Below are 12557 nucleotides of genomic sequence, written 5' to 3'. Positions count from 1 at the left end.
AAAGAACCTGATACAACTGAAATGACTTGGCAAACATACAAGTAAGGATGAATTACCCTGGCTTTTAGACTTCAACAACATAGGGTTAAATTTTAAAAATCTTTTTCTGGCACTAAATGAAAATAATATGAACGTACATTAATGTACATACATTATATCACACCTAAAAAGATAACTTACCACATGTTATGTTCAAAAACTTTTGTTCGATCAGTTAAAATCCTTGATCCCAGAGGGGCCACTGGGTGACAACCACTTTGGTATCTGTGAGGTACTTTTCTTATCCTTGGACAGGAAATATAATTTCTCCAAATCACATTCATCCTAATCAGTACCTGGAAAGTTTCAAACAATTAATTAGTCAATATGGATTAAACAATGTATTATTTACCTAAGAGCCAAAAACTGGTATAAAAGAATGGCAAACTGAGAAAGGATGTGAAAACTAACCACCTTTAAATGAAAGATGGTCATGGTAGCTTCTCTCCTGAAGTATATAGACTCAAGAGAAAGGAAAAGAGTATCTGGAGTGTGCAACACTCACAATCTTGACGAACTTCGCTTTGCTCGGTATTTGCTTATATAATTCTTAGCACATGGCCAAAGCATGAAAGCCCAAAATCTGGATTTTGTATATTAAAAAGTTTTTTAACATTATTATTTGGCTTTGGGAATTCTATGCAAATGTATTTCTGGGAAATATTTGATAACCACTAGACCAAAAACTCAAGTAGAGGAGCAAAATAAGAAAACAAACTTATTAATCTCATTCTCTGGGTTGAGCTGAATAATATAAATACTGGTAAAATAAACAAGTGAATACTATGTTAAGATCCCATCAGTTAATTCTAACAATCATAACACATGCATACATTTTTAAAGAATAATCAATCCATCTGCAAAACAGATTTCCCTGTACAAAAAGCATGCTTAAATCCCAGGTCAAAAGGAGAATAATCATTTGATTAGCCAACTCTATCTTCATTTCTGGAGAATAACTTAAAACATTGAAAAAGTATGTTATTTTAATTATGTACCAGCATATATGTCAGCTTAAATCTTTATGGAAAAGCATTCTTATTTTGTCTAGTAAGAATCCACTGTAATACTGCTTGGCATTTCACCCTCATTCAGTTGTTCATTACAATATTCAGCCTAATGCTGTAAGCTGTCAGGTAGAAACAGATGCTAAAAGGTGTGTATATATAATATGCATTAGACACTATCCAAAGTGCTATTAGGCATAAAAATGACATGTATTGTACACCCTTTACCACCTTATGAAAGTCAATAGGTTTTAAGACTGTGAATTCCAAAACAAACTGCAGAATGTCAAAAACATCTCATAGTGCTTTTAAACATAAAATTCAAGATATTCTTTCCAGAAGAAAAAGGCTTAGTTATACACACCAAAAAGACTGCAATGATTCCATTTAAATGTGACTAATACTGATGAGAAATGAAACATTCAATAGCTAGTGCAGATTTTCTGTTATTTGTTTTTCCTTCTCTAAATACAAGCTCTTTGGTGGAGGCAAATGAAATCAAATGCCCCGCCTACCACTACCTTTCCTCTGCTGTGCCTTTGTTCTTTTCTCCTGCCACTGCTCTACAGAAGACTAACAAAACCCTACCAGCACAATTATTTTTAGAGCTCTCTTTCTGCACTGAATATTATTCATAAAATCTTCCATATGCTGAAGGGTAGAAATGGATTACACCTAGAAAAAGAGGCAATTCATGTTCAAAAGTATAAAATGATGTAAATGTTTTCTGCCCAGGAAAGCAAAATCAAAATGAAATTTCAATCCTTCAAATAATCATGTGATACTTATCTGTATCTACTATATATAGAAAAGGAAGAGAGGGGGGAAAAAAGATATGAGTTTCTCTCACTATAAATGACCAGGAACCTCTATAGACAGCTGGAGACAAAAAGCCATAACCAGATTGGGTATTAGGCAATTCAGGAAAATGTCAGAGAAGCGTGTGCCTTGCAGACTGCTAGTCCAAAGAAAAAGCATGATGTGGCCAGCGCCTAAACATGTGGCAATTTGTGCTGCTTAGGCAGCTGCTTCTCTAATTAACCACACAAACATCTATTTCATTTATACATTATCTGCAACAAGCTTGCATTGCTCTTTATCTTTATCATATAAATATACAGTGCATGCATATGCGTGCTGTCGTTTCAGTCGTGTCTGACTCCTTGTGACTTGATGGGCCACAGCCTGCCAAGTTCCTCTGTCCAGGGGATTCTCCTATCTCCCGGGAATACTGGAGAGTATTGTCATACCCTCCTCCAGGGGATCTTTTCAACCCAGTGATCAAACCTGTGTCTCTTCCTTCTCCTGCACCAGGAGGTGGGTTCTTTACCACTAGAGCCACCTAAGAAGCCCTGAGCGACTGAACTGAACTGAACTGAAGAAGCCCTAAATATACAGTAAATTTATATAATAAATATAAATACATAATAAAATTATATAAATGCTTTCTCAACTAAATTGCAAACTTCTAAGGATGGTATCAAGCTGCTCACAAATTACTTGTTTGATTACACAAAACTGATGCTTGTCTGACACAAATTTATTTGGAAGAAAGTTACTTCATATTTCTCAAGGTGGCTCCTTATATCCTAAGAGAGAGGAAGAAGGAAGTGACTGAAGAGCGTGACAGAATACAGGCTATACTCCAGTTAGAGTCACTGCAGTGATAAATAAATCTGTACGTTATGTCTTGACTATTATGTTAGCTTAACATTTACTGGATCATGGTTCCATTTTGTGATGGAAAAGAAGGGCAGGGTCAGTTTCCAAAAGAATTATAGTAGAGAACCTTGGTTTCTGCCACCAGAGAGTCCCACTCTCATTATGTACCCTCTATTAAATCTCTTTTGGCATACCCTAAACTGAATACAAGTTTAACTAAGATATTACATGCATAATGAAATTATACGGATAAGTGGTATTTTATTTGAAATAGCACAAAGAAGCACAGCTAAAAATATTCTAATCACCCAAAAGAAGTCAGGAAAGGAAGGAGAAACTAAAGATCTAAAGATGGAACGATTGAAAAAACAAATAGCAAGATGCCATATTTAAATCCAACCATATCTGTAATTATATTAAGTGTAAATGGACTCTAGTTAAAAGACAAAGGTTGTTCACTTGTATAAAAAAGCAAGACTCAACCATATACAGGTTTCCTCCACTATCCAAAAGTGGAGCATTCCTGTGAAACCTTTTGTAAGCCAAAATGGCGTAAAGCAAAAAAAGAGCACACATCTTGCTAACAGATGCACAAAATAAATCAAGGTAAAGCAAGGTGCTCAAAGTTATGGTGGCTTGATGCTGAGTGTATTTCCCAGGGAAGGAGCTCAGAGGTGCCACTCTCGATGGTTAGAGTTTGCACTACCTGTCTATAACAGCTCACCGCAAAACAAACACTGAAAGCTATTTCCAATTTTCACCTCTTTTTGTAAAAGTGAAAATCTTCTTCAGATTTCTTTCATTAGTGAAAACAGGTACCAATATAGGTATTTCATCAAAGTGAAGTAGGTAAAGCAAACTTTCAAAAAGCAGGGCATACCTGCACTGTCTCTAAGAGAAGCACTTTAAAGATACAAATAAATTACAATTAAGAAAGAGATACCATGCAAACACTGCATGAAGAATACCAGTGGGGGTATAATAACAGACAAAGTAGACTTAAAAAAAGATTAGTACACTTAATAATGATGAGCCAATTCATCAAGACACAACAATCCTAAATGCGCATGTACCTGATAACAGAGCTTCAGAATACATGAAGCAAAAATAGAAATTTTAAAAGGAAAAATTAATTTCACAGCAATATTTGAGACTTTTAAAAATTTAAGTATAATTGCTTTACAATATTGTGTTAACTTCTGCTCTGCAACAACGTGAATCAGCTGCAAGTATTCTGGAGCCTCCTTCCCACACCTACCTCCGTCCCACCCCCACCTCCGTCCCACCCCTCTAGGCCACCACAGAGCAGGGAGCTGGGCTCCCCGTGCTACACAGTGGCTTCCCACTAGCTATCTACTTTACACATGCCAGTGTATACATGCCAACGCCACTCTCTCATCCCCACTCTCCTTCTTCCTCCACTGTGCTCACAAGTTCGTTAATTACATCTGTGTCTCTACTCCTGCCCTGCAAATAGGCTCGTAAGCACATTTTTCGAGATTCCACATATATGTGTTAAAATACAACATTTGTTTTTCTCTTTCTGACATACTTCAATCTGATGACAGACTCTAGGTTAGGTTGATAGCCCTCTCTCAGTAATAAACAGAAGAGCACTCAGAAACAAATTATCAAAAAATCAATCAGGACACAGAAAATTTGAACATTGTCAACTTGACCTGAATGACATTTATAGAAAGAGCAATACAACTAATAACAGCAGAAAACACATTCTTTCAAGTGAACATGGAACATTTGCAAAGGCAGACCATAATAAATTCCAATGTATTAAAATCATACAAACTATGCTTTCTGACCACAACAGCAATATAAAACATTAATATTTTTGATGAACTGACTCATTAATAAATATCCCTCCTTATTTCGAGGGCTTCCCTGATGGCTCAGTGGGTAAAGCGTCTGCCTACAATGCGGGAGACCTGGGTTTGATCCCTGGGTTGGGAAGATCTCCTGGAGAAGAAAATGGCAACCCACTCCAGTGCTTCTCAGTCCATGGGGTCGCAAAGAGTCAGACATGACTGAGCGACTTTCCCTTCCCTTCCTTTCCTTCCTTATTTCGAGTAACAGTCATTTTCTTGAAGTCTATTTTGTCTAATATTAATATAACCCCACCAGCTGTCTTGTGTAGTGTTGTGTAGGATATATCTTTTAAAAAATATTCTGTGTTTACATTTAAAAGAAGGAACAGATTATTGATTGTTGCTTTTTTATCCAAACATATCTAGAAAAATTCTCAAATGTTTTGAAGTTAAGCAATGTACTTCTATACAACCTATGAGTCTAAGATTCACATGAGTTAGTAAATCTTAAGGCAAATCAGAAAGTATATTGAACTGAATAATAATCAAATCTTAAAATATCAAATTTTGTGAGATGTATCTAAAGCAATGTTTACAGAAAAATTTATAGTTTCAAATGCTTTTATTAGAAAGGAAGAAAGATCTCAAATCAGTGATCTTGTCTTCAATTCCAAGAAACTAGAAAAACAGTAAGTCTGATGAAAAGTAAGTAGAATGAAGAAAATAATCAAAAATAAAAGCAGAAATCAATGAAATAGAAAATGGACAAAACAGGGAAGATCAAGGCCAAAATTTGATTCTTTGAAAATATGAATAAAACTGATAAATCTCTGGCAGGACTGATACTGAACATTTGTGTTTTAGAAAATATAAATTTCTAATACAGGAAGGAAAGAGGAGACATCACCATAGACCCTACAGACCTGGAAAAAGGTAACAGGGAGATATGGTGAACAATTTTATTTTCTTTATTAAATGAGATTAATGCCTTGAAAAATACAGTTTACCAATAATAACTTACATAGTACAAGAAATGGAGAAGGCAATGGCACCCCACTCCAGTACTCTTGCCTGGAAAATCCCATGGGTGCAGGAGCCTGGTAGGCTGCAGTCCACGGGGTTGCTGAGAGTCGGACACGACTTCACTTTCACTCTTCACTTTCATGCATTGGAGAAGGAAATGGCAACCCACTCCAGTGTTCTTGCCTTGAGAATCCCAGGGACAGGGGAGCCTGGTGGGCTGCTGTCTATGGGGTCACACAGAGTCAGACACAACTGAAGCAACTTAGCAGCAGTACAAGAAAAAATCAAAATAGCCCTAAATTTATTAAGTAAATTAAATTTATAATTAAAAGCAAACAAACATCACACCCATTAGAATGGGTATACAGGCTGCAGTCCAGGGGGTTCCAAAAGTGTAGGACTTGACTTAGTGACTAAACAAAAACACATCTTAAAAAGCTCAGAAATTAACAAGTGTTGGTAAGGATATGGAGAAACTGGAGTCCTTGTGAGTTGCTGGTGGGAATGTAAAATGGTGTAATTGCTGTGAAAAACAGTATAGCAATTCCTCAAAATATTAAACATGGAATGGCCATACAATCTACCAATTTTACCTCTGGATATATACCTAAACAAAGTGAAAGTGGGGACTCAAAGAGATAACTGTACAGCAGGTTTATAGCAACATTGTTGACAATACACAAAAAGTGGAAATGATCCAAATGTCCATCAAAGATGAATGGACATCCTTTTATGATATATACATAAAACAGAATATTACTCAGGGTTTAAAAAGAAGGGAATTTGGAACATGCTGCAACATGGATAAGTCTTGAAGGCATTATGACAAGTGAAGTAAGCCAACTGCAAAAAGACAAATGTTTTATCATTCCTCTTATATGAAGTTCCTAGAATGATCAAAAGTTCATAGAGACATAAAGTAGAACAGTGTTGTCAGGCACTGGGAAGAGGAGTTCAGTGTTTAATGGATATAAAGCTTTAGTTGGGGTAAGATGAAAAAGTTCTGGAGATGACTGGTTGTGATGTTTGTACAACAGTGTGACTAAGCTGAATGCCACTGAGCTGTACACCTAAAAGTAGCTAAAATGGTAAATTTTATGTACATTTTACCACAATATAAACAAACCAAAAAACCTTCCTACAAAGAAAACTGGAAGCTCTGATGGCTTCACTAATTAACACCAAATGTTTAAGGAAGAAATAACACCAGTCTTACACAGACTCTTTCAGAAAATAGAGAAAACACTTTCCAATTTGTTTATGAGACCAGCATAATGCGGTGGAAAAGCAGTACACTTGTATGAAATAAGGTTTTGAATACTAGCAACATTGTTACAATTCAGTTTTCCCACAGACTTAGGACTTCTCCTTATAGTTCCCAGACCCAACCAGTCCATCCTAAAGGAGATCAGTCCTGGGTGTTCACCGGAAGGACTGATGTTGAAGCTGAAACTCCAATACTTTGGCCACCTGATGTGAAGAGCTGACTCATTTGAAAAGACCCTGACGCTGGGAAAGATTGAGGGCGGAAGGAGAAGGGGACAACAGAGGATGAGATGGTTGCATGGCATCACCGACTCGATGGACATGGGTTTGGATGGACTCTGGGAGTTGGTGATGGACAGGGAGGCCTGGTGTGCTGTGATTCATGGGGTCGCAAAGAGTTGGACATGACTGAGCAACTGAACTGAACTGAACTGATCTAGTGCTTGTCACAAATAAAACCTGCAGATTTTCAAAAGGGGGAAGCCTGGTAAGAGTTTTCTAGGCATGTCTTGGTGTGCAATTTTAATTGCTAAGGCTTATATTTAGTTCAAGTTACAAAAGTCCAGAGCAGAGAAATACAAAGGCAACAAGAATCTCCACAAATCCTTGTCAGGTGTTTGAAAGTGTTTTTCTTTACTCTTGGAAGCCCTTGAAAAGGTTTGGGGTCCTGACCTTTCACTTCACTTCGCTCAAGCTAATTCTGCCGTATCAAATTCTTGGCCACACATAATCAAGTGGCATGTCTTTGACGCCCTTTGCCTATGGGTGCTCACGTGCAGCTTACCATCCTGTGACAGTTCTTCCTCTCAAGTCCTGCCAAGGCCAAAACGAAACACAACCAAGAAAGAACACGGCTTTAGGGCCACGGTCCTCTGAGATCGCAACACCACGACTCAAGCGTGAATAATCAAGCGGCTAAAGCAATTACTAAGGAACAGATCCAGAAAGGAACTGAAGCTCATATGGGTTTCAGAGTGACAGAATTTCATTATCAACAGCAGTTATTATGCTATAACTACACTGGTATGCCATGAAGAACCGACAGACTTCCTGTCAGCTATTAGATGTAGGTAAGGGTGCACTCATTTTAAAATGCAAGGAAATGACCAAATATATAAAATGACTTGAATTCCACATATATATCATATGACATGCCAAGGAGAAGGTGGTTTTAATGTAAGTTTTCTGAGTTCACCATTAACGCCGTATTACACTTGCAGCAAAAGCAAGTATAGAGAAGAGATCTCTGCCCTACCTCCAAATTTTGGCTAAATGCTTTTGCTTGCCACTAAAATGGAGCCCTTTTCACAAAGACTGACAGTTCTTACCGTACCAACAAACTATATCATATTCTTCCAGTTAGGTAAGATGTACACAGGATATTTCATGTTACAAACATGAAAGTGTCTAAGTACTTGAAAATATTATTTTTGTAGAGTAATTGTTTTAAGTACTTTTTAAATAAAAGTAAAGGGAAATACTCCATAGCATACTTTGCAATCTGAACAAATATTTGAGGAAGTAAACCAGCAATCCCCATTTATCTTTCATTTAAATATTAATATTAAAAAGTTAAGCATTTACCATGCTTGAGGCCCTGATCTAAGCATTTAGTATTATCTTATTTAATATCTATTTCCCTATCAAAGGAGTTCTACTTTTATATTCATATTGCAGAGGAAAACCTCACACAGAATGAAATAAAGCAACATGCTTAAAATTACCCCACCAGAAACTAACAAGGCTTCAACTTGAACCCAGATGAATGAGAGAGCCTATACTCTACCTTTCTTTTTAATCTTTATTATGCATATACATACAATATGCATCCTAGTTTTGTATACTACACAGGCAAGAAGCATCACAACACTCATTCCCATCTTTATTGGGGTTGCTAACTTGTACTTGACATAAGGAAGTCTTATGTCAGACTGTCTTCCCTCCATCTTTCTCACTTGTTTTTTCTCTTGCTACTGCCACTGCTAAGTCGCTTCAGTGGTGTCCGACTCTGTGCGACCCCATAGACGGCAGCCCACCAGGCTCCCGTCCCTGGGATTCTCTAGGCAAGAACACTGGAGTGGATTGCCATATCCTTCTCCAATGCATGAAAGTGAAAAGTGAAAGTGAAGTCGCTCAGTCGTGTCTGATTCTTCATGACCCCATGGACTGCAGCCTACCAGGCTCCTCCATCCATGGGATTTTCCAGGCAAGAGTACTGGAGTGGGGTACTTTTTCTCTTGGGCCTTAATCAAACAGCAAGCAATGCCACTGGCAAACACCAGTCCCCTGATGTAGGAAAGCAAAGTCATTCTCTTTTCAGTACTCAAATCTCAATACACAGGCAAAGAGCGCTTATATCACCTAAATAACGTAAGATTGTAACACCCAGTTCTTTTCACTGGCCCTCTACTTTTACACAGCTGAGGAGTAGAAGCAAAGAAGGGCTTATTCCCCTTGCTATTAGGCTTGAGCCTAAGATGGCTTTCTCACATCTCAATACTACTGGAAGAGCACCAAAGAACCAGAGCAAATAGCACTGCTGTTTGTGTGACTCTGTAATGATTATCCTTGGAGCACTTGGCTCACTCTGAGCTGCCTCCCTAAGAATGATTCCCTGTAGTCTCAGCTCACTGAAATCTCAAGGAAAGAAACTGCCGTTAATCATACACTAAATGCTTGCCCTTTGTTTAAAAGTTAACTTCCCTTGGATGTGTCCTGGGCTCTGAGCATCCTTTAAATGAATAAATTAGTGAGACATTCATGTTTTTACCTCTGTAACTATTTAGCTTTTCTTCTCAGCTGGGAAGCTGGTACAAAGGTTTCATTCAGAGGAACAAACATCATCTAGACAAACCTGCACTAACATTACCTGAGAGGCTACCATTAATGAAAGCAAATTAAAGTGGTATTGTTGTATTGTTTTAAATAGTGAAAGCCGACAGGTAAGAAACATTTAAGTATCAACTATACCTGAGTGAAAACTGAAGCTTCGATTAACCCTGGCAATTTCAGGGAACTGAGTGTGACCATCTGTAAGGCAAAAAGCTCAGGCAACACATACATCTTGTTTTAATCTTTCTTTGGATGATTATAATTTCAAAGTATAAATAAGGTTATTAGCAAGAACAGAACAATTACAGTAAGTATTTGCAGAGGACTTTGATCACACTATGACGTCAGTCACGCTGCAACTTCAAAATGGGAATCTCATGCTGTGTTTGCTCTGTACGACCACCCTTGAAGGTGTCACTGTGCACACACTCACACGCAAAGAGGTTACGGGACTCGCACATTATATGAGGAATTTCATGTAAACCCATCTCAAAGCTGCCCTTATACTCAATATCTGAAGGATATACTGTGCTAATTGCTCTGGAATTTGTCTCCCAAAATTGGAGACCAGAATGAAATCTGTTTTAACTTACCCGCCTGGCATTTCACATTTTTGTGCACTACAGTAACTTCTGGAAGTAGTAATCAGACTTGGTGGACTGAGAAAAGGTATTAAGTTACATGCATACTTTATGTGTTACCAGTCCTTACAATTTCTAGTAAAAAACTCACATGGATGAAGTTAATGGAATTCTACTCTTAATGAAGCTTCTCCTTTCTAATTCATTGCAAATGTCTCTAACCCTAAGTACACTAGATAGCAGGAGATGCTTATACCTGTAGGCAAGGTTTACCCAGTCATGTTTGGACTAATGTATCAATAAGGCTGTCCTGGCACAAATGGAGTATTATAAAGAATTCAAGTCATAAGTGAATGTTATCCATAAAATCTGAAATGTAACAGTGAATAAAAAGCACCCAAATGAATGTATTCCCATAATTTCAAAGGAATGCGGGGTTCAGGTAGGCAGAGATTATAGCACTGTGTAAATTCTACTTTAAAGAACTATAATTAGTTATAACTTACAAAAAATCAAGGCAAAATGCACCATGATCTATCAGGTAAAATTTTGACTGTCACATCATAGGAGGCATGACACAGTCAGAAAAGGTGCCAGAGAATGGAAAGTAAAATTCACAAGAGTGATACAACTTCTACATGAAAACAGAAAAGCTCAACGTTTCCAGGGAGCAATACAGAATGCTGTAGATATAGAGCAGGTGGACAGAGTACGTTACATTCCTCATTAGGCGCACTTGCACTTTCCACCAAATAAAGTTAGATGTTGCTCCCCCTGGGATCACCCCCTTTTCTCCTTTTGTTTTCAAGAGTCTTCTCAGCGTGGTCTTCTACCCTCAGGCCTCTTATTCAACAGGAAACAGATCCCTGATTTCCTTGTAGCCTTGTGATTACCTGGAGCTTAATTCCTACATCTTGTTCTTACTGAAAAGATTAGCCTTCCTAAAAATCCACAGTCTCATCTTCTCTTGCAGTTTTGTTCTAGATGACAGAAATCTGTTAAATGGCAAAAAGTCTTTGCTTCCATAAAGAAGAGAAAGGAGTTGAAGGATAGCTTGCTGGCACCCTCAACTCTGCCTTTTTCCTGAAAAGAAAGTGATGCTGTGTATAGGGGAGAGAAAGGGCCTCGTTCTTGATGGTATCACTGAACAAGGAAACCAATGGTAGTTATGACTTTCCTCTGAATTTCCGACTAGAGGAGAAAAATAAATCCTTATATATTTTAGCCACTATTAGGTTTTCTGTAATTATCACCCAAGAGGAACTAAACATAACCTCCATTACTAGATCCATCAGAAATCCAGGGACAGGTCCACTTGGTTCCTGCCTTCAAGAATCCTACTATCACATGAAGAATAAAGACGTAAACAGAGCCCTGTTCCATGTGTAACAGAGGTGAGTGTAAAGAGCTATTAGGGTACAGAGGAATGAGTGATTAAGTCTCCTGCTTGTGGTTAGGGACAGCTTCTTGGTGGAGTCAACATTTCAAGGAGATAAGGATAAAAGCCAGGGAACCTCAGACAGAGGGACTAGCAGAAATAAAGACAAAGAAGTGTGAAAATGTGTGGTATTGTTAGGGGAAGCACACTGATTGAAACCACCCACCCTGGCCAGGCACCATAGTAACTACTTGCAGGAGTTGTTTTATGACAGGGGATCCTGATAAGGTATACGGAATTAATAAGTCATCACCAACCAGAAGAGTTCGGGAAAGGTTGAAAGGAGACACCACATGTCCGTCCACTTCCCAGAATCCCTCTCACTAGCATCCATCGTGGCTGAGCGATGCGTGCACCACCAGGAAAGACTCTGAATTAGAGTGATTGGCCAAAGACCACCCGGAAACTACTCCCATCATCATAAAACCAGAAATTGCAAGCCACGCGGCAGAGGAGTTCTCCTGGGTTCCCTTACCCTACTGCTCTCCACCCGGGTGCCCTTTCCCAATAAAATCTCTTGCTTTGTCAGCACACGTGTCTCCTCAGACAATTCATTTCCAAGTGTTACGCAAGAGCCCAGTTTCAGGCCCTGGAATGGCTCCCCCTTCCTGCAACAGTATTACATATTCAGGGAATCAAAATAATTTGAAAAAAGATGCTAAGTCAGTCTGGAAATGAGCTGAATCTGTTACACTAAGGGCAGTATGAAGAAGCTACAATACAAATATACTGGAATTGAACTATTAAGAAATAGATGGTAGGAACCAGGTTTCTCACCAGGAGTGAAAGGTTACAGATAGCTGAGGGGAGAAAACTAGAATAATTCACATGGTGATGAATTACAATTGGGAGTCATCAGTATGAATCCATATACAGATGTTACATACAG

The 12557-nt window shown here is 38.3% G+C and overlaps 1 protein-coding gene across 2 annotated transcripts in view; it reads right to left on the bottom strand.

Annotated features, from left to right (window-relative positions):
• Positions 1 to 12557, bottom strand: part of METTL8 (methyltransferase 8, tRNA N3-cytidine) — an 84178-nt gene that overhangs the window by 44274 nt on the left and 27347 nt on the right. The window contains exons 3-4 of one of the 2 annotated variants that reach the window (XM_060411112.1): positions 5550 to 5775; positions 181 to 335 (exon numbers count right to left, since the gene is read on the bottom strand). In XM_060411112.1, the coding sequence (XP_060267095.1) occupies positions 181 to 335; positions 5550 to 5693 (299 nt within the window). In that variant the 5' untranslated portion in view covers positions 5694 to 5775. The remainder of the gene's footprint in view (positions 1 to 180; positions 336 to 5549; positions 5776 to 12557) is intronic. The other variant, XM_012133908.3, reaches the window with a different exon arrangement.

Source organism: Ovis aries, chromosome 2 (genome assembly GCF_016772045.2).
Source record: "Ovis aries strain OAR_USU_Benz2616 breed Rambouillet chromosome 2, ARS-UI_Ramb_v3.0, whole genome shotgun sequence".
NCBI classification, from domain to species: domain Eukaryota; kingdom Metazoa; phylum Chordata; class Mammalia; order Artiodactyla; family Bovidae; genus Ovis; species Ovis aries.
This window is presented reverse-complemented; position numbering and strand designations above follow the sequence as displayed.